This window comes from Micromys minutus (genome assembly GCF_963924665.1).
Source record: "Micromys minutus genome assembly, chromosome: 9".
Lineage (NCBI taxonomy): Eukaryota > Metazoa > Chordata > Mammalia > Rodentia > Muridae > Micromys > Micromys minutus.
Window position 1 is genome coordinate 43523284 of NC_137978.1, and position 26934 is coordinate 43550217.

General features: G+C 52.5%; 1 protein-coding gene across 3 annotated transcripts; it reads left to right on the top strand.

Annotated features, from left to right (window-relative positions):
• Window positions 1-320: 320 nt before the first annotated feature.
• On the top strand, window positions 321-26642 carry TRIM62 (tripartite motif containing 62). 3 transcript variants are annotated; one of them, XM_080921902.1, is made up of 5 exons: window positions 321-850; window positions 13032-13145; window positions 16715-16971; window positions 18473-18588; window positions 24618-26642. In XM_080921902.1, exons 1-5 carry the CDS (start codon window positions 443-445, stop codon window positions 25166-25168), a joined length of 1446 nt encoding a protein of 481 aa, XP_080778028.1. In that variant the 5' UTR covers window positions 321-442; the 3' UTR covers window positions 25169-26642. The 3 variants fall into 3 exon arrangements, with proteins under 3 accessions (XP_080778028.1, XP_080778029.1, XP_080778030.1); XM_080921903.1 differs by having other exon boundaries at window positions 13050-13145; XM_080921904.1 differs by lacking the exon at window positions 13032-13145.
• Window positions 26643-26934: the final 292 nt, after the last annotated feature.

Here is a 26934-nt window from a genome sequence, read left to right on the forward strand (position 1 = left end):
GTCTGGCTGCTCTGTCCCGCAGAATTCCCCATCCCCAGCTCGACCCCCTCTCAAAGCTGTCCGAGTCCCGGGATTCCAGCCCCACTGTAGCCTCCGCCCCTCTTCAGGATCTCCTCCTCGCTGCATCTATCCCTTGGGACTGTCTGGTCCTCTAGATCCTCCTCGCCTGGAGCCCCTTCCTTGGGACGCCCTCGGCCTCTCTCCTCCAGCGCCCATCGCTGGTGGCCACCTAGGACCTCGAAACCGAGCTCCGGTGCTCGCATCCCGGGTGGCACCCACTCGGCACCGAGCCCTCGCGCCTCCGCCGTCGCAGACAGCTCCCTCCGCACTCCCCGTTGCCTGTCGCCCGTGCCCCCGTGGGCCTGGCCCCCGGGTACCGCCCCCAATCGCGCCGCGCCGGCCGCCGGCCTCCCGGGCTCCGCTCCGCACCGCCCCCGGCGCCATGGCGTGCAGCCTCAAGGACGAGCTGCTGTGCTCCATCTGCCTGAGCATCTACCAGGACCCGGTGAGCCTGGGCTGTGAGCACTACTTCTGTCGCCGCTGCATCACCGAGCACTGGGTGCGGCAGGAGGCTCAGGGCGCCCGCGACTGCCCGGAGTGCAGGCGCACGTTCGCCGAGCCCGCGCTCGCGCCCAGCCTCAAGCTGGCCAACATCGTGGAGCGCTACAGCGCCTTCCCGCTGGACGCCATCCTCAACGCGCGCCGAGCCGCTCGACCCTGCCAGGCTCACGACAAGGTCAAGCTCTTCTGCCTCACGGACCGTGCGCTGCTCTGCTTCTTCTGTGACGAGCCCGCGCTGCACGAGCAACACCAGGTCACTGGCATCGACGATGCCTTCGAGGAGTTGCAGGTGCGAGGCGGACAGGCGGGGGCGTAGGTGGCGTCAGGGTTCCAATAAGGGCAAGGGCCTCAGGCCGACTTAAAGCTAAAGGGGCAGGGCTCCGGTGAGGGGCGGGGCAGGGGCGGGGCTCTTGGTCATCTCTGTGTCTAATGGGCTTGAGAGACATCTGGATGGGAGACAGATCGAGGTGGGATGGGATGATGGAGAGAAGGACCCACAGCTGGACTAGATGCTGGCTGAGGCAGAGGCAGGATGGGAGACATCAGCTCCTTCTGGCCTTCTGGGCAAAGGCAGGGCCACTGTCAGAGCTAACCTGGGAGTCAGAGTGGGGTGTGTGGGAGGGGTGAGCTGTTCTAAATGCAGCCACAGAATCCCAGGCATGTTTGGGGCATTGTGGGAAGCGGCTTGCTGCTCCAGGTGTTCACAGAGATAGAGTAAATAAGGGCCTCGGTTGTACCACGCGAGTGAGGGTTAAGGGTAAGACGTGCAAATTGTTCAGATGGCAGGTCTGGGTGCCAAAATTAGATCAAGGTATGTGAGAGCCTGAGGTTGGCATCAAGTTCAGATATGGCAAGAACCCTTTTTTGGACTTAAACGAGGGCAGGGGCCAACTGAGAGTTGAACCAGGAATTAAAGATTCAAGATTTGGAAATCACTCAAAGGTGATTGGAGAAGGGAAGACAGGCCTCTAGGAGTCCCCAAGGCCTCTTGATGGCCCCTCTTGTATTCTACATCAGAACCTTCGAGTATTCAATTGAACACACCCTTTAACTGCAGCTAGTCTCCCCTAAACCTTTCATTGTATTGACCCTGGTCAGTGTCTTTAATACTCCAAGGTCCCACTCAAACATTTCTCCTTAAAAGTCCTCCTCAAGCTCCACTAGCGTGCGTGTGTGTGTGTGTGTGTGTGTGTGTGTGTGTGTGTGTGTGGTGTGGAAAATTTTAGGTAGATATATACACATACCGAGAACTACATTTTCCTGTATGTCTTCTATCAATAAGATAGTATCAATATCAATAATCAATTAATTATTTTACTGTCTGTGTGCGAGTATTTTGCCTGCGTGTATGTATGTGCCCCGTGTGCATGTGTGGTACCCAAGAGGCCAGAAGAAAGTGTCAGATCCTGTGGAGCTGGAGTTCCATGTGACTGTGAGTCACCAATGTGGGTGCCAGGAACCAAACCCAGGTCCTCTGCAAGAGCAAGAGCTCTTAGCGGCTGAGGAGACATGATGTTGCAGCCTCAGGCATGGGACTTTAAAGGGAAGCATCCCAAGACCAGCTTTGTTTGGATAACACAGCGTATCTTCCGAACTCTCCCCACTAGAGACTTCCCAGTTGCAGGTTCACCTGCTACGGTTTGGAGAGATCCTGATGGAAAGACACCTACTAAAGTCTATTTAATGAGTCTCAAGTTTCTCGGACTCCTTTTCTCATGCTGACCTATCTCAGCCTAGCAGCTCTCTTCTCTGGCTTTGGGGTACCTGTAGTAGACAATTCCTCAAGGTAGCAACAGCTTTTTCCTTCGCATGTTTGTTGCCCCCAAGCCCAGAACAGACTTAGCTCACAGAACCTGTCAGTAAAACCTAAATGAATGAATAAATGAATGAAGGAATGACCAAACTTGGTCTAAGTTCGCCCTAGCTGGAAGATTCAGAAGGGGGAGATGGTTTTATTAAAAAGAAAGAAAGAAAAGTAGAGTCAATAACCTGTGAGTAGTGAGTTCTCCGTTCCTCAAGACACTTAACCAGACATTTAAACACCTGCTTTAAGGTCTGAACTTTGACCTGGGAAGAACTTCTTTGAAGTGTCTATCTAGGGTGGGAGCATCAACAGCTCATGGCCCCATCCTTCCTCTTCCTGAGCTCTCTGGAAAACTCCAGTGCCCTGCTGGCTAGCTCCATCTCTCTCACCCAAGGAAGAGACTTGTCTCGATATCCCCTTTGGACTTAGGGGTGCTGGCAGAGGAACTTGCCTCCCTTTGGGGTGGCTATATTGCAAGGTGGGGTTCAGGCCACGTCCCACCCCCATCTGCCTCTCCTACCTCCTGGGAAAGCAGGGTCGTTAGCTGCTAGGAATGGGACAATCTCCATCCTCAACGTCTGCCTCCTCCAGCAGCTAGAGTGGCTGCTGGAGCCTGTGATGGGGCCCCATCCTGGGGAATGACAGGGAAGCTGCCAAAACCTTGGAGATCATCTGGTGCAGAGCTCACTTGACAGATGGAGAACTGGTAGAGGGGGGAGGGGACTTGCCTAAGGTCTTGAAGGCAGAGGAGGCCAGGCTCACACACAGCTGGGGTCTCCGGGACTCCCTACACAGAATTAGGCCTACCGCTTTTACCTTCTAAAGCTTGAGACTACCAGCATTTAAAGATAGATTAGCATCTTTGTCTCCGTAAGCAGGCTGCTCCACCCTGGCCCTGCCATCTGCTGGCTGTGTGACCTTAGGAAAATGACTGTTATCTCTGAGCTTCTGGCCCTCCTTGACCTGCTGTGCAGTGCTCTGTTCCCCAGATGCTGGAGGGCAGAGGGTGTGCACCCTGGGGTGCTGCATGAGTTCAGTCAGTCACCTCAGTCGTCTGACTCTCCCTTTGTCACCAGTTACATTCTCAGAAAAGGTGACATAAGGGTTAATAGTTCTTGATCCAAAGCACCTATAACTGTGACTGGCTGGCACAGTCAGCAGCCATAACTTTTAGACATCTGTGTTTATTCTAATGAGTGTGTTTATACAGAAAGTGGGACAATATGACACAAAAAGCCAAATACGCCTCATCCTACCTGTGGCTAGGCAGGACTAGAATTACTGTGTAGCTGTGTAGAAATCTCGTGTGTGTGTGTGTGTGTGTGTGTGTGCGTGTGTGTGTGTGTGCCCCTAACTACTGCTGAGCACCTGGACCACAGAGCAAAGAGAAGGGGGGATCCCATCTCCAAAGAGTTTGGGGCTCATTGAGCCAAGGCCTACCCCCAGTTATCCTCACCTAATCTTCACAGCACCTGCTCTGTGGACTGTTGAGATTCATTCTCTTGTAAGTGGAGGCAGGCTCACACAAAGTTAAGTGATAGTGAGTGTCAGGGTCAGGGCTTGGGACCAGTCCAGCGTGGGCCACATACAGCCTCTCTGGTGTCTCTGAAGGCCATTTCCCTGGCCTTCCCTTTATCATCCAGAATTGTCTCCTTCCCACCCTGCCTGGTTTTTGTGTCAAGAGCACTTAACACAAGACCAGACTAGGGGCACGCTCTGTTGGTGCCAGCTGACGCCCAAAGGGCAGGTGGCTGGGATGTCATCCTGATCAAGCAGAGCATCCGGCTCCCTAGCCTTCTCAAGTTCCTGCCCCCCAGAGAGAGAGGATCCGATTCATCCCAGCCTCCCTTTCAAGGCCTCATGTGATCGCTGGAGCTCTTCCTAAGGCGAGCCTCAGTGCCAACAAAGGCATCAGGGCTGGGCCTTGGACGGAAGCCACGGAGTCAGCCTCAAGAGGGAAGAGTAGGGTTGGGGATGGTAGGACTCAAATCTTTGCCTCTGACTTTTCCTTCCGGGTGAAAGGTGTGGGCTTTTCTGAGCCTTCTTCCTGACTTAAGAAATGAGCAAGGCTGTTCACCTCCTGTGTAGAGAGAGTCACTCCTATCCTAAGGGGTACCCTGGTCAGACAGACAGACGAATGTCTCTGTCCTGGTGAAATGACACTCTAGTCATGCTTCCTAGGGAAGGGCAGGCTTCTGTGACTGGCACCTGCATGTTTCTCCTCAAAGGTGTCTGGGCAGCCAGGAATGTCTCATCCAGATGCACAGAGCACAGGTCACAGTGGAGAGAGCTGGGGGGCTCAAAAATGTCATTTTCTGGAACAAAGTGATCTGATAACAAGGCCGACGCTGATGAAATTCCTCCTCTGAATAGCAGAGTGAGTTACCTGCTACTGTGTGGTGGGCACAGTCCCTTGAGATGGCCCTGCCTGTCCCTACGCCCTGAGAGGGTCAAGAGACAGCTGCACTCTTGAGACAACTCTCTGAGGCTGGTAGCCTGGGGACTTGCCTGAGTCCTCCCTACAAACGGGGAAGAGGTGGAGGCTCCAGCTCTTCATCAGCCCTCACCGTTGCCTCCAGGAACAACCGAAAGCATTAGCGCATCAGACACCCTCTGGACTACTTCTCCCCATTTCACGTAGGAAACCAGGTACCCAGTCGGTCCGAGGTCCTAGCCTGGCTCACCCACCTCACCTTTAGCTCTGCCAGGCACAGGGTGGGCACGGAGGATGTGGATGTATCAAATTTGGATTCAAGATTGACTTTGATGTTTTGTGCTGGCCTCACCTATGTGCCCGTTGAGGGTTGGTCGTGTGTTGAACTCAGGACATAGCTGTCGGATCCTGGCCCTACCATGGTTCTGGGAATCATTCCCTGTCTGGATAGGTATCTGTTTCCAAGGTCTACCTAACTTGTCAAAGTCATCCAGGCCAGGACAAGAGAGGGCGTAAGCAGATGAAGGTACATAACCAAAGCCACTGCATGGGGCCTGGTGCTCTGGGAAGGCACACACTCTCCTCTTCCTTCTCTCTTAATGCTCACAACCATTACCTCATTTTACAAATGAGGAAACTGAGACACAGAATCTGTGCTTAAGTGACACAACCAGGAAGTCAGTTGGACCTTGCATTTGGGTCATGAACATGGCTAGGGGCACAACTGTGTGGACATACACACAGTTGAGCAGTTGTTGGGGACTGGCTTAAAGATGGGAAAGTGGCTTAACTTGCTTAAGATGGGCCCTGGGTATGGATGTGGCGTGAGGGTGGACAGGCTTCGAGGATTAGATGTTGATCCTGAAGATGCTGAGGAACCAGGGGCAGGTGTGAGCAAACCGGTGTGGCCTGTCAATTATATACCTGGGTCGGTGTGCGTGGCCATCTGTGGGAGGCCTAGGATGGGGAAGCAGCTGTATTGCTAGAGACCGTGAGGGCTTAGCCTCGAAAACAGTGGTGCCAGGGAAGCACTCGTGCCTGCCAGGAGGAACTGGAGCACCCAGGTGAGGGACCGGGAGGAAGGAGGAAGGAAACAACTCCACCCTGGGTAGCAAAAGAGACAAGCAGTGCCAGGATTCTGACGCAGAATTCTCACTTGGAGAAGAAGGGTCCCTGAGGCCAGAGTCAACATGGTGTCTACGGCATCTCTCCCCAACCCACCCCCGGGGTCAAGAAGAGGTAGCAGAGGTGACTGGGCCTCCTTAGTCACTGCCTCTGTATCCATCCTTCCGAATAGATGGAGAACCCCAGGGCCTTGCAGTTCACAGAACTGTACAGCAGTGTGTATGTGATCCTATGAGGTAACCCAGCTCTGACGGGCCCCGGGGAGTCCAGCTTTCCTCCAGTTGACATCCAAGGTCTCTACACAAGCCTAGCTATCCCTAGCCAGCATTTCTAGTTTCTGACTCTACCCACTTGTCACCTGCCTGACTCTGGCCACTTCCTGCCCGACCAGTCCTAACCACTTGGAACGTACCTAGGAGCCCTGCCACCTGCCTCCTGTGCCCTTCCGTCAGAAATGAAAGCAGACCCCAGTGTTCTCTGTGTTCCAACGCCCTGATTCTCTCTGTCTTAGGGTGGCTTATCGCATGACTTTTCCTGGTGATTCTGGGCAGAGAGGGCAATGGCAAGCCAGAGGAACGGCGGCACCCAGGTCCAGTGTGGCAAACCAACCAGTCTACTAAGGTTCCTTACAGGAGAATGTGTGAGAGGTTGCTTATGTAGATGTGAGTGGCTCTCGGACCATGTCATGGAAAAGCCCGCTCTAGCATAGGTGTGTGACAAATCACACAAATGGCTGTGGCTCTCCCTGTTCAGTTAACCCCTCACCTCCTGAACACTCACAAGGCTGTGGCGGGGTTAATCCAGCAGGGAAAGCAGGAGGCACTGGGTGGTTGGAATCTCAAGTGACCATCTGACAACCCCTCTCCCACTTCTGCGAGGGACTGCTAACCTCCCAAACTTGAATAGGTAATCACAGCTACTCTGCTTTGGGGACAATGGTGGCCATGTCATGCCTGGAAGAAACGGGCTCCACAGCCTTGACAGTAGCACCTTAGATTGAGCTGTGTGTCATGTCGCTGTTGAATGGTCCCGGCACCTCTCCAAGGCCCAGGCTGTTACAGACTCACTGTACAGGTTGGAGACCCAAGATGAAGAAAGATGCTACCCACATGGCCAAGTGGTGAAGCACCAGATCCCAGGCAGACCCCAGGTGAACCCTGCTTACCTGGTGCCCATTTGAGGGTTTTCGTTTACAACTAGCTGCAGACTATTCAAAGTCTAGGCACTATGCTCTCTGATTTGGATGGCCACACAAACCTGGTATTCAGAGGGTGCTGAGGATTTTTTGCTGTTGAATAAAGGGAGCAGGGAGCTCATGAGGTCTTGAACATGTTTTTGGAGTCACCCAGGACTATGTCTCTGTCTCTTTGCAGGGCAGCTATGCCTACCCTGTTTTTCCTCTGTGGCTGCTCTGTCACCTGGGAGTTTATTGACAGTTTCCTGTTTGCTAACAGGCCTCTCAACTAGGAGTGAGTTCTCTGGCTTACTCTCCCCTAGCAAGCTGTATGGCCATGGGCCAGTCAGTCCCTTCGCTTAGATTTGCTTCCCGTCCTGGCGATGGCAGGGGTTGGAGCAGATGGTCCCTCCCACCCCTTCCTGCGTCTGCCATCTCAGGAAACAGGGAGGGGCAGCCTGGACACAGCTTGGAACAAGAACGTGAAGCAGTGACAGGAGCTTCAGATGGGACACAGTTTCAGCATCCCAAGGCGCCCTCTAAGTGCCGGGTTATGGTCTAATACATCAGACGATTGCTTCACTTCACTCTTCCCTCGGTAGGACCTAGGATTTATCCCCATTTTGCAGATGAAGGCACTGGGGCTTAGAGAGGTTAGATGACACCCTGGGAACATTTGAGCTAGCAGGTGACTGAGCCAACTTTCTCACCCAAATCTCTCTGGTCCTGAGCTGGAAAAGACTCAGAAGTGGGAAACGAAACACAGCTCCCTTCTGCACCCCGCACCCACCCAGTGGGCTCCAAGGTTTGGGCTTCCTGGGCTAGCCATTTCCAGGGCTATATATTGGGCCCAGCACTGCCTGCCTGGGGCCTCCTAGGCTGCTCTCCCTACCTTTCTACCTCTTGTCACAGTCATAGCTGGCTCCTCCCATCCTAGCATCAGGGAGCTCAGACCTTTCCAAGGTCCTGGTCTCTGGGCAGGTTCCCCTTGGAAAAGTCAGAAGCTAGGCATGCTTGGCCCTGTCCTGGGTACTGAGGGTGAGAACAGCTCCAGGACATGGTCCCTGCCTTCAAGAGCCCAAGATTTAGTAAGGGAGACTGACAGGTAACCTTACAGTTGGAATATAGTGTGTTAAGCTTGGGAATCGGGTTCGGTTGATAGGGTGCTCCCCTAGCATGTCTGAAGTTCTGGATTCGATTCCCAGCACCACATAGACAGGGTGTAGGGCTGCACACCTTTGGGAGGATCAGAATTCCAATTCTCTGCTCCATAGTGATTTCAGGCTAACCTGGGCTGAGACCCTATCTCAAGGGGATGTATTTGCCACAACAGTGCAAGGTTGAGCCCTACACTGTCCAACAGCAGGCGAAAGTTGGGGAGCTGGGCTCTCAGGACAGGTGACCTCCGAGTCATATGAGTACCCTGAACAGAGGCCACATTGAGCAAGGGCCGGGAGGCAAGCACTGCACAATGCTTAATGCTGTCCAATAGAACTTTCTGGAACACCGGAGAGTTTGCATCTGTGCTGCCTGATGTAAGATAAGAGCTGCCAGTCCTAAGTGGATATTGAGTCCTTGAGATGAGACGACGCCAGTACAGCCAAGAAATTGAATTTTCCACTTCATTTCATTTTGACCCATTGCAAAGTAAATAGCCACACGGAGCTGATGGCTGCCATGCTGAGCAACAAAGGTACAGAGAGAGATGACCGGATATGATGGGGGTGGGGTGGAAGGCCTTGAATGCTGCCCCAAGGCCTTCTTTCCAGACTCTCAAGAAATCCTGGGGGTTGGGAGAAACCATTTGATGTCCACTGTAGATGCTGTGGGGGGTATAGGGCACAGATGGCCTGGTCCTGAGGCTGGAGTTTTCAAAAGGATGAAAAAAAAAACTAAGCTGTGGGTGTGGAGACAGGTCCAGACTCCACAGCTCGAGAGCTGACTGGTCAGATTCAGAGTGTAGTCCCGGGGTTCTAGCCAGGATGACACCAGTGGATACTCTTCACCTGATAGAACAACCTGTTCTCAGTAAGGAAGGGCAGGTCTGATGTCCCCAACACTATCTCTAAATCTATTATGATGCGTTTGTCCAGATCTCGCTCTCCAGTTCACCCCCTCCCCATCTCTCTCTACCCTCGAAAGTGCCATAAGCATCCTAGGAGACCTTGATGTGTTTGCGTAGAGAGGTGAAGAGTTTCCACGGCCCCCTCGGGTGGATATAGGAAGAGAAAACCACTTTTCCTCAGACCCCTGGGTCCAAAATCAGTAAAGCGTTTGTCCATGTTTCCAGAATGTTTCCAAAATGTGAGAAATGCCGTTTCCAGGGCCTTAGAGGTCCCATGGGTACCACCATGGGGGAGAATGCTGTACTAGCCATCTCTCCAAGCATCTACCTCTTGATCAGATGAATTTCACAAGCTAGATTAGATTGCAGGCTGTCAGGGGCTGAAGGAACTATACTCTGCACTGAGGTGAAGTAGGCCTGCCTGTGGAGGACCTGGGGGCCGGGGAGCCTCAGGAATGATTCTCAGCTACTAGTACTGCAGGCCAAGGAGCTGAAGTTTAGTAGGGGTGGATTTCCCTCTCATGAAAAGCAAACCTACCTGAGAGGACTCGAGGCTCTGGTATGCCAGGGACACGGAGCTGGCTCCTGGTTTTCACATCTCTGTCAATGCCCATTCAAGAATCTCACACTGGTGACTTGAGATCCACTCTGAGGTAAGCATTGCCACCATAGGAATTAGCTAGCAGTGTTAGGGCTGAGTGCCTCCCTCTCTTTTTCCCTCCTTCCCTTCCTCCCTCCCTTCATTCCTTCTTCCTTCCTTTTCTTTTTTCTTCTGTCCCTTTTCCCTTCTTTCCTCCCTCCCTTCCTTCCTCCTCCCCGCCCTTCCTTCTTTCCTCCCTTCCTCCTTTCCTCCCTTCTCCTCTCCCCTCCCTAACATGTCTGATGACAGTGTGCCTGTCCTCAGACCCAGACTCAGTCCCTCCATTGTGCTGTTGAAGCTCCCTACTCTCATAAAACATACCACCCCAATTTTGTTGGTTACCCCTGTTTCCATGACCACAGCATCCAGAGTGGTCTGCCCATTATACACTCTGTCATCTTTTCCAGAGTGTGGACCACGTGGGTCATCCCTTGCTCTTTGCCTATTTTTCTGGTTTATTATCAGCCTTTCCCAATGGCCTGGAAGATCCCCCTGGGCAGAAACTGCCTCTGCCTTGTTCTCTGTTGTTTCTCCAGGGCCTCAGTGGTGCCTGTTCCATCGTAGCTGCTCAGTGAGCACTTGATAGATGAGTGAGAGGTAGTAAGCAGACAAGTTTGTGTTCTCTGTCCCTCCCTTTTGTGTTATCACAGCCATTGCTTCCTGTTCGTGCTGTGGCTGTAGAATGGCTTGGACCAGTCGTTTTCTGAGCATCCCCCCTGCTCTGACAAAATGGAAACATAACAGATAAAAATAGAAACCAGCTGGGCAGTGGTGTTGCACACCTTTAATCCCAGCACTCCGCAGGCAGAGGCAGGTGGATCTCCCTGAAGCTAGCCTGGTCTACAGAGCGAGTCCCAGGGTAGCCAGAACTACACAGAGAAAGCCTGTCTTGAAAAAGAGAGAGAGAGAGAGAGAGAGAGAGAGAGAGAGAGAGAGAGAGAGAGAGAGAGAGAGAGAGAGAGAGAGAGACTGTAATTCAGCCTGTCTAGCACCACTTGGTTGAAGCTGACTGGGGTCCCCAGGACTTACTCAGGATCCCTTTTCATGGAAATTCACTCTCACAGCCCCTTCTCGGAGCCTCAACAAGTACCAGATAGCCACCAGGTGCCGAGCGCAGAGGGACTTACAGCAGTAAACCATGAAGAACCTGAGGGCTGATATGGAGAAGGAGGAGGGACAGACAGTAGGACACTTCCCTATGATGCTGAGGTTAGAGCCTCAGTAAGTGCAGATAGCTGGACTGTTGGGGGGCCGTCCATCCCCACCCCCATTTATGTGTTTGACAAATAAACAAATACACTTGTCATTTGCTGGTACCACTCCGGACACCGAACAGGAAGATAGGACAGAAAGAGCTGCACAGAATTCCCTCCCTCATAAAAGTCCCAGCCCAGTAAGTGAGGTCTCCCCCCCCCCTCTCTCTCACACACACACACCACTGGGGAGTATGGTCCTTTCTGTCAAGAAAAGATACATCCAAGACCCCACCCCCAAGGCTGTCTAAGGGAGGTGCCTCTGTCTGGGGGGTGGTCGGACAGAACTCCAGTTGAACAGTGAAGGACACTAGGATACTAAGCCCGAGCAAACAGTACGTGTAAGGTCCCAGGGCTGGAGGGATGAGACCGCAATATGCCTGGCTTCCACGCCTGCCCCCCATCCCCATCCCCACCACCAAAATAACATCCCAAGTGTTGTTGAGCCGGCTCTGGATGAAGGAGGGGTGCCATTTTGGCTGGACAAGAGGGAGAGGGAGGGCGGGGGAGACTGGGGAGATTCAGGTGAGGGGATCTGCAGAACTGAAGCAGATACCAAACACTTTAGCGGTCAACATAAATGACACCCAATGCAATGTTTTCTTCAATGAAAATTAATGCCAGTAAAATCCATAAAGAACAAACTATCAGCGTTTTAAGCAAGGCCACCACAAGTAAGCCAAATGAAACTCTAGACAGGAAAAATGGGAATACTGAGCCTCTGAGCCTGGTGTGTGTGTGTGTGTGTGTGTGTGTGTGTGTGTGTGTGTGTGTGTATGTGTGTAAGGCAGAGATAAACCTCACCTGTCAATGCTGGGAAGCAATCTGCTCTTTGAAAAAAAGGTTTATCTTTGTTAGTCTTTTAAAATGTTTTATTTATTTTTATTTTATGTGTCTGAATGTTTGTCTGCATGCATGTTTGGGCATAACATGCGTGTATAGTGGCCAGAGGCCAGAAGAGGACATCTTATCCCAAACAACGAAGTTACAGACTTGCAAGCCACTTTGCAGGTGCTTGAACTGAACCTGGTTTCTCTGCAGAGTCACCAGTGCTGTTCACAGCTGAGCCATCTCTCCAGTCCCCAACCATGTTTCTTTGGACCTAGAGCTTGCCAACTAGGTTAGACTACCCAGCCAGTGAGCCCCAGGAACCCCTTTGTCCCATTCCTAGTGCTGGGGTTACAAGCCACTTTGTCCATCAGTGCTGGGGGTCGGACTCGGGGCCTCGTGCTAGCGTGGCAAGCATGTCACTGACCGAGCCACCTCCCATCCCCCAGTGCTGTTTTCATTTGTAGAGGTGATACCTTGCCTGTCTGGATCTGCTGTGGTGGATCGCCTCAGGTGTCATCACGGCAGAAAAAAATGAAACCTGGCGTCAGCTCACTGTTCCGGTCCTGACTGGGACATTCTGGCTGTATGTTTGGGGCCAGGTTCTTGACCTCTTCGTACCCTTGTTTCTGTTTGAAAATGGGGGTTGCAGTAGTGCTCCTGTGACCTCATACCAGCAGGAGGCTGAGAGTAGGGCCTGGGTTTCCTGCTGCAGCCTGGGTTTCCGTCAGAGCACCACACAGATGCCAGCCAGGCGGCTAAGGGGCAGGCTGAGGAAGTGTATGCAGAGATGTTTGGCATCAGGGGGACCAGAGAGTGAGGCCTGGTAACTCATGACTGTAACATTAGCTACATACAAAAGTTGCTGCAAGCTTGAGGCCAACCTGGGCTACACAGTGAGTTCTGGGCCAGCTTGGTCTACAGAATGAGGCCCTGTTTCGAAATAAAAAGAGGTCTGAGATATGACTAAGTGGCAAGGTGTTCTCTCTTGGATTTAGGGTCTAACAAGATATGGTGGGTGAGCTGTACGGGGAGATGGGCATTGGACTTGGGGATCAAGGGCAGGATAGGCCTCAGTTGCCAACAGAGCTGGGCCCTCTGTCATCGAAGACTGCCCTGGCTGGGTGTGGCCTGCTCCCCCATGCAGGCCCTGTGTGTATTTCAGAGAGAACTGAAGGAGCAGCTTCAGGCTCTTCAAGACAGTGAGCGTGAGCACACGGAGGCGCTGCAGCTACTCAAGAGACAACTGGCGGAAACCAAGGTGAGCCTGGCCCGGTGTGGGAGTGGGGCAGGCAGTGGGGTGGGCAGTGGGGCGGGCAGTGGTGAGAGGGGGCTTTGAAGGATGGATCCTCCAGCCCTCTGAGGAAACCTAGCTTCCTGGGTGCATAAGCGTGGTGGGAGAGAGGAAAGATGTGTAGGATCAGAGCTTTTGGGAAAGTGAACGGGACCCACCCCCAATGTCACGGAGCGGGTTGTTGCCTGAGTGGGGCCATTTCGCTCCAGCTTTGACAGAGTTGTGGTGGAACCGGGACCTTCTGAAGACCTCAGACTGAGGGGCTGAACACATCTGCTCGGTCTCTTTCCTTCTTCCTGTTCCTTCTCTCCTTTATTATTTCCTCCCTCGCTGGCAGAAGCCAACTCTGGCATGTCGTGACCCCTACACCCCCTCCAAACCATGACTGATGTCATCTCCTCTCTTGGAGTTAAGCATGGAGATCACAAGATACACAGCTATAACTCAGCACTGAGAAGGCTACCACAGGAGAGTGTTGAGTCCTGGGCCAGCCTGGGCTACATGGCAAGACCTTATCTCAAGATGTTGGGGGAACCTGATTCTAACTCTGAAAAGTAGGGGGAAATTCTGTTCCATAGTCTCTGGCTACAGTGATGAGAAGGAGCCTTTGGTCCCTAACCTGAGATCCCTAACCTAATCCCTAACTTTGTTCCCTATGGCCGGTCCTAACACTGACCCTGCGACCCTGGGTACTGCTTATTCTCGGCCTTCCTGTGTGAACAGTGGGAGCTCTGACCAGTTCAGTCTAGAACAGGGCTGGAAGGAGAGCTTCACATACAGGGGGACTCTGGGAAATGACTTTAGGCTGACCCTGCTCTACAAGATGAAAGCTATCGAGTGCAGCTGGAGCAGAGCCTTGGGGGTCACCTGGCCTGGAGAAGCCAATGGTAACCTCCATCGGCTGTAGCCACCAACCCACAGAGTGGTCTTGGGAGGGTCATGGCAAACATTTCTTCGGGACATTCCAGAGGGCCTCTGAGCAGGACCCCTCAGTGGGAGAGAGATGGGAAACATTCTCGGGGTTGTGACCTCAGTGTTTCTCTCTCCAGTGACTCCACACTGCTCCCATGAGGAGTGTGGGCCTGTTCTCCCCTACAGCTCCGCTCCCCTTGTTCACCCCTCTTCCCCCCACATTCCTTCTCCTCCACTGACCTCCTGCCCGCCTTTCCTGTCCATCTGTGTGCTGCTGGGGGCCCCACCCCCTTCACTTTCCCCAGCCTGGCTTCCTGTCTGGACCGGGTGTATTTATTTAAGAAATGCTGATGGAAGTTTTGAGGCCATATTTCACCTGGTGTCTGACTGGCTTTGCTGCTGCCCCTGCCTGCCCTCCAGTGGCCTTGCCTGGGGGCCTGTCTGCTCTCCCTCCTCTAACTGTGTTTTCCTTGGTAGGTTCTGAGGTGACATGTTTTTGGCAGACTGCTTCTGAAATGGCCACAGCTGCCCCAGACTCAGTGTGTGTCTGGGAATGTGGTAAACTGGACTGCCTTCCCCACCAAGGAACTGAATGACAACCTAAGTTCCATCCCTGGGAGCCCCCAAGATGGAAGGAGTCATGAGAGCCAGACTCCCCTAGCCCAGTGCCTGACCTATAGTAACTAGTTGCCCAGCAGGTTGAGTAGAAAAGTGACAATAATAAGACACCCTGAGAAGTAGGAAAGTGTAATCCTAACTTTCTCAGTGAGGAAATTTCAGCTGGGAGACAGGCAGACAGGCCCGACAGGCCTGAGTCCCGGGCCCCTCCCCATAGCTTGTTTTAGTGGCAAGATGTATGACATTGTGATGAGTCTGGGAAGATCCAACAGGGTTGTGTACAGAACTCCTGGGCTGAGTCTCTGAGGCCCTCTCTCTGCCTCTCTCATCCTTTCTCCATCCATCCTCTCTTGTCCTGGGGACACTGGATTCCTAGTGCAGAAAGGAAACATAGTCTGCCCCCCCCCCAGCTTTGTGACATAATCTTAAACAACTCCCTCCATCCCTGTCCCCTTCATCACACAAGCTGCTCCTAACCTCCAGCCTGGACCTGGGAGTGGTGCATGCAGGGACAGGCAGAAAACATGACATTCCTACCTAGGAAGAGCTTGTGCAAGGGCTAAGGGGACATATTGTGGCAGAGACAGGAGGTAAGAATCCTCACCTGCCTAACACCTGGAAAAGTGAAACACAAAGTCTCCCCCCACCCACAGGCACAGATGCAGAAATAGAGACTAACCAAGACTTAGCAGCCATTGGATGAATAGTGCTGCAGAGCAAGTTAGCAGAAACCAGAGTGGCCCTGAGACCTGGAGGCCCTGGAAGACTGACCCAGAGGGTACAGGAAAGTGGGTGAAACCCGGCAGCCTCTCTGGGCGAGAGACTCCAGGAGACCTCTGACAGCCTGCGCCTCCATCCCCAGCTCCTCAGTCCACTCCTTTGTCTTCCTGGAGCGTTGGGTGGGCATGCGCAGCCAGTGAGGCTGGCCTACTGCCAGCTGTTCTTCCTGCAGACCAGCAGCCACCACGGGAGAGAACAGGCCCTAATTGAGCCTTTGTGGAGCCTCCCACAGAGCCCCAGGCACTGAGCACAGTGGGGTCTCTGACTCTATGAACTGCCAGCCAGAGACCCACAAAGTGAAATTGCAGAGGCAGGCCCCACATTGTGGCTACATCCTGTGTTGCCTGGCCGCCTGTTCCTCAAACTGCCCCCTCTGCCTGCTCACCCCCATCCCCAACCCACACTCCTCCCATCCCAAGAGCCCAATCAGAAGCTATCTCTCCATGGGTATTCCTGTTAGAAAACACTGCCTTGCTTCACATGGGCTTTCTCCCTGCCCAGGGTTCATCTGATAAACATCTCCACCACACCCCTGCAATGGGGCTTTTGTAACCCCTCTCACAGATAGGGAAACTGGGTGACACCAACCTCGGGTAGTTGAGCTCACTACAGCTAGAGACCCAGTCCCTCCTGGGTTTCCTCTTGGGCCTAAGGGAGTGTCTCTAGGTGTGTGCAGACCTATCTTGATAGTGTGGCCTTGTTCCCACAGTGAGGGTCTTCAGGGTAGCTGGATGAGCAAGTAACCACCAAGACTCATCTATCCTGTGTTTATGAGGGTCCCTGACCTCCAAGATCCCCTTTATCATCCTTTAGAACCTATAGATGTGCTGTTTAAATGACAGACGACTGAGTCCCGGGTTGGACATGTAGACATCCCTTACCTAGCTTTCCCATCCCTCCTTCCTTCATGCCAAGAATCTGGTCAGTACAATTCACTCATGTTCTCCACAGCCTTAATGGCCCCTCTGTACCTTTGCATTCTTCTCCTGAGGGACCCTCATGGAACAATGACCCCCACCCCCACCCCCACCCCCTGTCCTGTGCAGGTTCCACGTCATTCCCTTGCTTATCTGGGTGCCATTTCCTGCCCAGCAAGCCTCCCCTCCCCCATCTTTATGTCAAGGCTTCCCCCTCCCACTGGCAACTGGACACGGTAAGAGCCACACTGGGTCCCACCTACACTTTCCCATAACCCCTGACGGTCTCTCCCCCCCTCCCGTCCCCAGTCCTCCACCAAGAGCCTGCGGACCACTATCGGGGAGGCCTTTGAGCGGCTGCACCGACTACTGAGAGAGCGACAGAAAGCCATGCTGGAGGAGCTGGAGGCTGACACGGCCCGCACACTGACCGACATCGAGCAGAAGGTCCAGCGTTACAGCCAGCAACTTCGAAAGGTGCAAGAGGGGGCCCAGATCCTGCAGGAGCGGCTGGCCGAGACTGATCGGCATACCTTCCTTGCCGGGGTGGCCTCCTTGTCTGAGAGGTAAGTGCCACCTGCCTGCAGTCTTCCCCAAGTGCCTCTCCCAACCCAAGCGAGGCAGTGAGGGGGTTCAGGGAGCTGGGGTTGTCAGCAGATAATTCGTTAATCACATTATCACCATCGTTTATAGGAATCTGGTATAAATGTATTAGAGCTGGGGCTGAAGGTCTTCCATATTCATTTTATTCTGTATATAATATATTCTGAGCTGGGCATAGTGACTGACACCTATACTCACAACAATGGCAATGTTAAGGCAGGAGGTGTGTCACAAGTTTGAAGCCAGCCTATGCTACACAGTGAGTTCTAACCTGGGCTACATAGTAAATTGTTACCTCAGAACAACTTATGTGTATTATAACAGCACAAGAAATATTTGATGATGCTTATAGTCATCTGACACACTTCTGTATTTTGTGTCACAAATATTTTTGGGGGGGTAGTTTGAGAGAGGGATTCTTTGTGTAGCCCTGCCATTCTAGAACTCACTCTGTAGACCAGGCTGGCCCCAAACTCAGAGATCTGCCTGCCTATACCACCTGGGGTTAAAGACACACATTACCACAGCCCAGTCACATCATTATTATTATTATTATTATTATTATTATTATTATTATTATTTTAAGACTTCTATTTTATTTATGTGTATGTGTGTGTGTGAGCGTGTGTGTGTGTGTGAGTGTGTGTATGTATACCACCAACATATGGATGGGTGAGCGCTCATGAACACTGGTGTGTCTCTTCAGTCCCAGTCTTGTCTTTGAAGATGAGGTCTCTCACTGACCTGGAACTCTCCAAGCAGGCTAAGACTGGCTGGCCAGCAAGCCTCCAGAGAGTCCTCTTGTCTCTACCTCCCCAGTGCTGGGATTTCAAGTGTGCACCACCACACCTGTCTTTGTTTTAATGTGGGGGATGCGGATGGACTTAGGGTCTCCTGCTTGCAAGGCAGGCACTTTAGGAACTAAGCCATCTTCTTGGTCCCTCATTTGCAATAGTACAGATACTATGTATCTTTCTACATCTACTGTAACCTTCTGAGCCTCAGGCAGAGAGTTAGGATATTCATTTCACAAGTAGAGAGTCTGAGGCTCAGCGATTACATCAGTTGGGTCAAGGCTACTTGAGCTGGTGGTGAAGCAAAGGGTCGAGGCCAGGCTCCTCAAAGTTCCCATTCATTGGCTTTCTAGAGGTCAACACTTAGCATTAACGTCATGCGTTTGATGTTGGCCCTGAGCCAGCCACTGAGCTAAGTGTTTTCTGTCTAGTGCTCCCTGCAGTCCTAGAAAGGCAGGGTCTATCCCCCTACCCCTCTTCACTTGACTTTGGCCAGAAGCCTGAGAAACGACTGCACAGTACCCATTTTCCAGAGGAGCAAACAAAGGGAAGGTAACAGAAAGGTCAGAAGTGGGAGAAGCTGGCCCTCGAAGCTCAGTTCTACACTCATGGCTGCATCCTGGGATGGCTACCAGACCCCATGAAGCCTTCTTTCCCGCTGTCCTTCCAGGCTCAAGGGGAAGATCCATGAGACCAACCTAACGTATGAAGACTTCCCGACCTCCAAGTACACGGGCCCCCTGCAGTACACCATCTGGAAATCCCTTTTCCAGGACATCCACCCAGGTGAGACTCTGCCTGTCCTCTTGTGGACTGCCACCTGGGCCCAAGTATGACAGGCGGCAGAAAGTGGGCAGTGTGCCCGCTCATGTTTTGACCTGTTCTTTAAATGTTTCATGTCACTCTAACCCACTTGGGTCCTAGGGTACTTGCCACAGTTACCCACATGTCACACGTGTATAATTGGAGGCTCAGAGCTAGAGCAATGGGACAGGTCATCCACTGTGCCCCAGAGCCTATGCAGAGCTCCCTGTGTCTCCAGAAAACCCTCCACTAGATGTTCTATTACTGTGCCTGTTCCCCAAGTGGAGGGACAGATTTTCCCTGTCCAGACAAAGGGGTCAGGGCCCTCCACCCGGATAGAGTTATTATTTTATTCTATAGTGAGTGCTCCTCATGAGTCGAAAGAGACAGACAAGCGACCAGCCCTTGACAGTCTGCAGGATAAGGGCTCTGACGTGAGACTTGCTCATATCATAGCCGGCTCGAATGTGGCGGCAGCAGAGACGGGAGCAGTGTCTGGGGAAGGAGCGGAGGGGGATTAATCATGAGTTTCAAAGGGAGCATGGTCGCCTCAGGATGTCGCCAGCAGGGATGGAGTACAGTCTTTCAGAGTATAGATACTGGAGCACAGGGCTGGGCTCTCCTACAGAGTGGGGGCTCTCCTTCGGGTTGCAGGCCTCATCTAATAGGTCAGCCCTGCTGTCCTATGGTAGAAGGCCGCCCCTAATTTAGTGCCTAATAAGGGAAAGAGAACAATTTCTAACAAACTCAACTGCTTTCCTGAGGTGCGCCCCCTGTCTCAAAGGGAATTTCACACCTGCAGAGAGTCAAAAACCCTGAGATCTTTTTCTCTCCTCCCCTGGGGTCCAGGGGCATCCCTCAAGTAGGTGGTCTAGAACCTCTAAGACATTACACTCAGCTGTACTGAGCCATCTTCAGGCTGTGAGCCAGCTAAATTCTCCGTTCTCTGCATTTGTCTGGTGGCCTTGGCATCATCGTCAGCATCTGACGACCAAAACTCACTGTCCTTTGTAGCTTTGCTTTTAAACACCTCTGCTGAACCGCCGCCATCTTGGTTTCCTGGTCACAATGCCTCATCACAGTCTGTGTGGGCTCACTCTCTCTGGACATAGAGGCTGGGTTCAACTTATCCTCAACAGCCAGCAATCAATATTTGTTCAAGAAGGAATTAAAAGAACAGATGTTAGACCCAGGTTTACTTCTAGAATAGTGTCTAGTGTATACAGTAGGGACTCCGTAAGTGTTGAATGAAGGAAGGGTCTTGCTGCAGGTCCTTAGATACGCCCCTTCCTCCTCTAGGCCAGTTACATCCTCTGTCAGAGGAAAGCAAATGATTGCTCCAAGCAGGGTATACCTCCCTCTGCACCACTGACCAAGAAGGCCTTGCTGGAGGCCCCATCCCACACACAGGAGGCTAGCAGCATCCTCAGCCTCTATTCAGGAGATGCCACTGTCCCTTCCTCTCTGTTCTAGCAACCCAAAGTGTCTCCATGGTCAGACTTCTTTTGAAAACAAAATGGCCTCAGTTGAGATCACAGGCCCTGAGAACACTTGCCTGCAGAAGGACTGAAGGGACAGGTGTGTGACCTGAGCATTCTGCCCTGAGTGCATTCCCCTGGGACTTTAGACAACAGTGACCTGGTTGGCTGGGCCCCTTCTTTTGTCTGCAGGGTCTATGAAGTCACTCTTGCTGCTCAGTGAGCACCAGAGCCTTTTATGTCCAGATGGGAAGGCTGCTTTCCCCCAGGGACCTAGCTATGGCTTCCAGTAGCTTCCTGCCAACCCCTCCCTTAAGCCCAACCTGCCCATTGCATCACCTGAGAACCCCATCTAACACCTGTCCCCTACTCTGGAGCTTCCATGCTTCACCACCTCCAGCCCACTGCCCAGCCCCCCAGCCCTTCACCCACCATCCCCTCTACAAAGCTTAATCACCCAATCCCAGGTGCAAACTCCCAGAGAGCCAGGCAGCCCATTGTCCCAAGGACACCAGACACTCCTCTCCCTCCTCAGCCTCCCCGGCCTTGTCTGGCTTCTCCCCCACGGCTACTCATATGGATTTAATCATTTTGAGGGCCAGAATGCCCCCCCCCCACTTTGTGACCCAAGGCAAAGCTCCCACTCAGCCGAACCTCAGTTTTATTGCCTAAATATTAGGGGTGACCCGGGTTGTTGCCCAGGGTAGATAAGGGAGTGAACTGGCTTCTTTGTAAAGATAATCTGTAACTTAGTAAGCAAGTTTTACTCTCAGTTATTATGTTTCATCTGACACGTTCCCCAAACTGGTCAGACTCTCTGGGGCCATAGGGACTCAGCTCCTGTTCCAACTCACTTTTCATGTCAAGTAGACTCTGAGCAAGACACTTACCTCAGAGAGCCTCAGTTTCCTCTTCTGAAAAAGGGTAACAATCATTGTGACCCTGGGATTTTTGTGGTGCTCTCTGTAGGGCAGTGCTGGGGGGAGGGGTACTATGTGGGGAGGCTTGGTGTGCTGAGGACCTGAGGGAGTGGGAGGCCTGTGGGAACAGATCTCTTTTTTAAAGGCCTGGCTTGGAGGGGGAGTGGGAAACAGGCATATTTCCTGTCCCATCACAGCCCTCCCCCCACCACACACCACCCCGCTATACTGGAGAACAAAGAGTGTCCTGGGCTGGGTGCCTGGGCGGTCTTTCTCTGCTGCTTGGGTGAGAATTGAAGAAGAACAGAAAACATTCTCATGGGGTCTGGAAATCTGTGACCCTTCCTGGATGCCTTTTGACCCAAGACCTTAGAGAGTTTTCAGAGACTGAGGACACACCTGGAGAGGAGTCAGGCCTCAGGCCCAGCCTTTTTTGGTTATAAATCAAGAATGTCACAGCCAGGGGTGGACCCTGACCCAGAGCCTGGGGTTTGGTTCTGCTGGCTCTCACCACTCTCCTGAGGCTACAGGTTTCTTGATGGGAGTAGGGGGAAGGGGAGCTGCCATACCAGGGTGCCCCTCGGGTACCTAACTGCTCCCTCTGAAGGCCACTGCTTCAGCTAGCTTCAGGGAGAGACCTTCGAGGTCTCGAGGTAGAACCCTCTGTTAATATTGGGGAGCTTGTAGCCTCACAGTCTCTGGAGTGCAAAGGACTCCATGATAGAGTCAGGCCATGCCTCTATCCTAGGGAAGACACCAGACTCAGCTCTAGCCCTAGCCCCAAGGAGTCAGCCCCATCCCTGGAGAACCAGGACCTGCCCAGAGGACGGATGCTGTCTCTCGGGGTGTAGATGCTGGATCACAGAGCTGGGGGCGGGGTCAGGCTTTCCTCTGCCCACAGGTTCTTCATTGTCACACTGGTCTCAGAACCACTAGGAGCCCTCTGGAAGGGGCACACATGTCCTACACAGACTTAACAGTCAGGCTGAGTCTTCATGCTGTTTGCCAGGATCCCCCGACCGTTCCCTGACCTTTGGGGTCTCCCCACTACTGATCTCCTTACACCTGGGATATGGAAGCCCCACATTCCCTATTGTTGATGTTTTCCCTAGTACCCTAAGCACCCACACATCCACTCCACCCCAACAGATCCTGCTGTCTGTACTGTAAACAATACAGCATCTGTATCTAATTAGTTTCTTATACACATTCGAGCACAGGTTTGTGCGTGTGTATTTTCGAGTGCGTGCACACGTGCGTGCACACACACACACACACACACACATACACACAAGGTCCTTCTGGCCTTTCCTCTTACTAATGGGAGTTCTTCACACAGGGCAGGAGCTTTCTTGTTCTGACCAACTGCCCAGGGACTGACAGAATACAGGCAAAAGTTCATGTGTGTGTGTTCCCGTTCACATCCCTAAACAAAGGATTGTTCCACGGGCTTCTCTATCCCCAGGACTCCTGGTTCTCACTCTGCTCTCTGAGGAAGTGTAAGGTGCAGAAGTGAATTACCCGTGACCCAGCTCATAGAAGAAGCTCCATGCGTGTCAGCGAGCAGCCTGTTAGGGATGCACCAGAAACAGGATGCCTGACCCGCAGTGGCTGCCTAGTGGCACAGCCACAAGCATCGGGGCATCTTATTTCTCTGTGTATATCCAGCCTGCAGAGGCACTAAGTAGGGAGTAACAGTGGTCCTGGTCCAGAGCCTTCATGCTCTGCTCTAGCTGAGAAGGAAAGAGCTGGGGAGCTGGGAAATGTCCTTGGTCCCGAAGAACTGTAGTGATAGTTTATCACTCCCTCCGGATCTTTCTCTCTTCTGTCATGCTCTTGCCTGGAAAGATTCATCTAGCTGAGAAGCGTCGATCCCAGGCCCCCTCCTTTTCTGGAGGGGGTTATCAGTGAGCAGAAGGAATAAACCAGAGATCTTGACAAGAGTTCAGGAGACTGTCAAGTCAGACCTGCTGAGCCGGTATGGCCACCTCAGAACCAGGTGATCCAACCTGCACCACCGGCTCAGCACTGTCAGAGGCGAGCACACGTGAGGGCCCAGAAGCCTGCCCATCCTGGGCTCCGTGCTGGCCACTGACCTCTCAAGGAGGAGCTTAGATCACTGTAATCCAGGCCTTGGCCTTGGGTGCAAAGCCAATGAGAAATGTGCTCAGAGGCCATGCCCCGTGTAGGAGAGCTACACAGACAGCAATGGAGTTCCAGAGGCTATGGGAGGAACCTGCTCAGTCCTCTAACACAAAGACCCAGAGGGTGGGCCTTTGAAAGAGCCTCTCTGGGTGATTTCTGTGGCAGAGAGGATGTAGGGCAGGTGGGGGTGGGGTGGACAGCAGAAGCAAGGGGGTTAGGCCTGAATGAAGATGTGGGCTATGGCCAGGTGCCAGGTGGCCTTGGATAGTTCCAGCTCTGCCACCATCTTGTGACCTAAGATCAGTCAGGGCTCCTGAGGGTCTCAATTTTCCTGTCTATCAAATGGAAGAGTTTAGTAGGATTAGAGATTTCCAACCTTGGGAGACACGTTGTCTGGTTTTGTTTTTTTTTTTTTAACTAAACAAAATTTCAAACCTCAGATCATACCTATAACCTTTTAAATATATGTATATGGACAATAAGGTACATGTGTGTATGTAACAACTGACCATAATACAAAGGGAACAGAGAAGCAGGCTGTAGCTAAACTCCTTAGGAGACAGCGCCTCGTGCAGCACAGCCTGGCCTTGAACTCACCATGGAATAGAAGATGGCTTTGAGTTTCTGACCCTCCTGCCTCCACCTCCAGAGTGCTTCAATTACAGGAATATATACCACCGGGCCCAGTTTTAGGAGGTATTGGGAGTCAAACCTGCAGCTTTGTGCATACCAGGCAAGGACTTTGCCAATTGAGCTACACCCCTGGCTCATAATTAAGTATTTTGAAGTGTGTAGAAGCTGGTGCAGAATTACACAGGAAAACACAACGCAACCAGGTGCTCATATTGTAATTGAAACACCATTCAGGAGACTGTCTGTGTATTTTCCAAAAGAGTAAGTGAGTCTCAGTTCTACACAATAACAGTAAAATGTATCCTCTCCTGATTAGGTGACCGTGTTCCAAAACCCTCGATGTGTTTTAAAATTAGAAAAACAAAAACAAAATGGTCTCACATTTATACATAACTACAGAGGTAGGTTGTACTTGTGGATCATCACAAAAACATTTTTTTGACCACTTGCATGTCTGGCAGGGCATTTGGAATTCAGTGGTAGGGGTGAGCAGTCCCTCCGAGGCAAGCTGACCCTAGCTCGCTTGGTAACTCCCCATCCCACCAGTCTTAGAGACACACGAATTTCCAGATTGTCCTCTAGGGGGCAGTATCGCCTGGCTAATCTTCATGTTGCCTCCCAGCTCTCAGACAATTCTGGACCGGGATCATCCAGGGACCATGTAGCCTGGTGCAAAGATGGTAGGCTGTTCCATTTTGCAGAGGAGGAAGAAACAGACAAGAGGGCAGGGTCACACAGTAGTTCAGCAGCCTCTCCCCAGGAATAGTGGATAGTGGGTCTACAGCTTTCTCTCTACTGATCTCTTCTTTCTTCTTCCCCTCTCTCTCCTATCTAGTGCCAGCTGCCCTGACCCTGGACCCAGGCACTGCCCACCAGCGCCTGATCCTTTCCGATGACTGCACCATCGTCGCCTACGGGAACCTACACCCGCAACCACTGCAGGACTCACCAAAGCGCTTTGACGTGGAGGTGTCTGTGCTGGGCTCTGAAGCCTTCAGTAGCGGTGTCCACTACTGGGAGGTGGTGGTGGCCGAGAAAACCCAGTGGGTGATTGGGCTGGCCCACGAGGCTGCCAGTCGCAAAGGCAGCATCCAGATCCAGCCTAGCCGAGGCTTCTACTGCATTGTTATGCATGATGGTAACCAGTACAGCGCATGCACAGAGCCCTGGACGAGGCTCAATGTCCGTGACAAGCTTGACAAGGTGGGTGTCTTCCTGGACTATGACCAGGGCCTCCTCATCTTCTACAACGCCGATGACATGTCCTGGCTCTATACCTTCCGAGAGAAGTTCCCGGGCAAACTCTGCTCCTACTTCAGCCCCGGCCAGAGCCATGCCAATGGCAAGAACGTCCAGCCACTGAGGATCAACACTGTCCGAATCTAGTCTGGGCAGAGGGAGACCAAAGCCTCCTGAGGCTGTGACCACCAGCAAGAGCCTTGCCTGACAGATGGAGACCCTACACCACTCAGGTCCACTGTGGCCACCCTGAGACCTCAGGGCAGTTGTTTATCCCCCCAGCCTCCTCTTTCCCCGTCTGTGAGCTGAAGCTTATGCTCCATGGGTCCTATATCTCTGATCTTAATGGGATATGATGTGGCTTCTCCCCAGGGCAGCCCTTGCCCAATCCCCACCTCCCCATTCTCCCAGGGACAGGGAATCTCCCACTGTCTCCCTCTTCCTGGCCTGCTAACCTAGCATCCTGACAGATCAGATGTGATGGGTAGCTAGCAACCCAAAAGATATACAGAATCCTCTTATGCTCACGGCCTAAGAATGAACTTACCCTTGACCAGGAGAGCTATGGGCCGTCTGCAGGGGACCCAGGCAGAAGCTGGTTCCAGGATTATCTGAGGGCCACCCTCTCTTGTCACCGGTGCACCAAGCCGAGAGCTGTGAGTTTCCTCTTCTCTCATTAATCTGCAAGTCACACAAGACAGACAGCCCACGCTATGCCATTACCTTCTAGCCCATGGCTTCTGGGGCAGGTTGAGGTATAAGGACCCTAGCCAATACAGAACACTGTCAGGACAAAGCACCAATGGATGATCCACGTCCCCAACAGCCCCCGAGACAGAGGTCCTGGCAATCCTCATCAGCCAGGACAGAGAGGGTGCCGGCAACAATTCTTTCCATCAGGACCCGAACCCCAGGAGGGCTGCTACATGCCACCTTGGACTTGACATCTGGTTCCCTTAGGATCCTGATGCACAAACAAGAACCACGTTGACTTCATCGGACAAGAATCTACAGTCAGCTCCCCAGTGGCTCACGAGATCACTGAAAGGGCTAGAGCAGGAGAGCCTTTGCTGAGTTTCCAGGAACAACTCCCAACAACTAGAGGGATTGTGCCTTGTGACCAGGAATGTTGCTTCCATGTGTAGCTGCTCCATAAGCTGCCACCATCCATGCCAGCAAGTGGTTGTCCAAGCCTGCCCCGCCCCCTCTCAACTCAGGTCCCAGTTCTACATCTTTCAGAGGGATGGATTCTTTTTGTGGACAGTCGAGTCCGAACCCAGACTTTGACTGCAAAGCAGTCTGGGAAATGTAGTTTTTTTCTTCCAGCCTCAGCCATAGACAAATGTAGCTTGGGTGGTGGAACAGGCCCATCCACAATTTCCTTGCCAATGAATCCAACTGTGAAGAACTCAGGAGAACCCATGGATCCACCTCAAGGCCTTGGCTTTGAAGCAGAACTTCTATAAATGTCCTGCTCCATGGCTCTGCCCCTGCCTATCCCTGCCCAGAGGCAATAGCCTAAGGAGTAGGTAGCATCAGAAATACAGATGAAATGGCTCCTCAGCCTCAGCTTTCCTTTGTAGTCCCGGGGCCTCAATTCTGTACTTGGGATTCAGTGAGCATGCCCATCTCCAGGGAGCCAGAATGGACGAACTTGGGGAGCTCCCACTCACAACTGCCATGTGCTAGGCCTCCCTGAGCAAGAGGAATCCTGAGCCCTACTCACCCTCTCAACTCCCAGACACCAGGCCACGCCTGGCAGTATTTTTATTTAAAACATGTCCCCTTTTGTGCATTCTGATCAGTTTGTATTAAATTAAAGTTACAGGGCACAGGTGTCCCGTTCCATTCATTCCGACTGAACACAAAGCAACTTGCTCCACCCCAGGAAGGGGACAGACATTAGCAGGGCC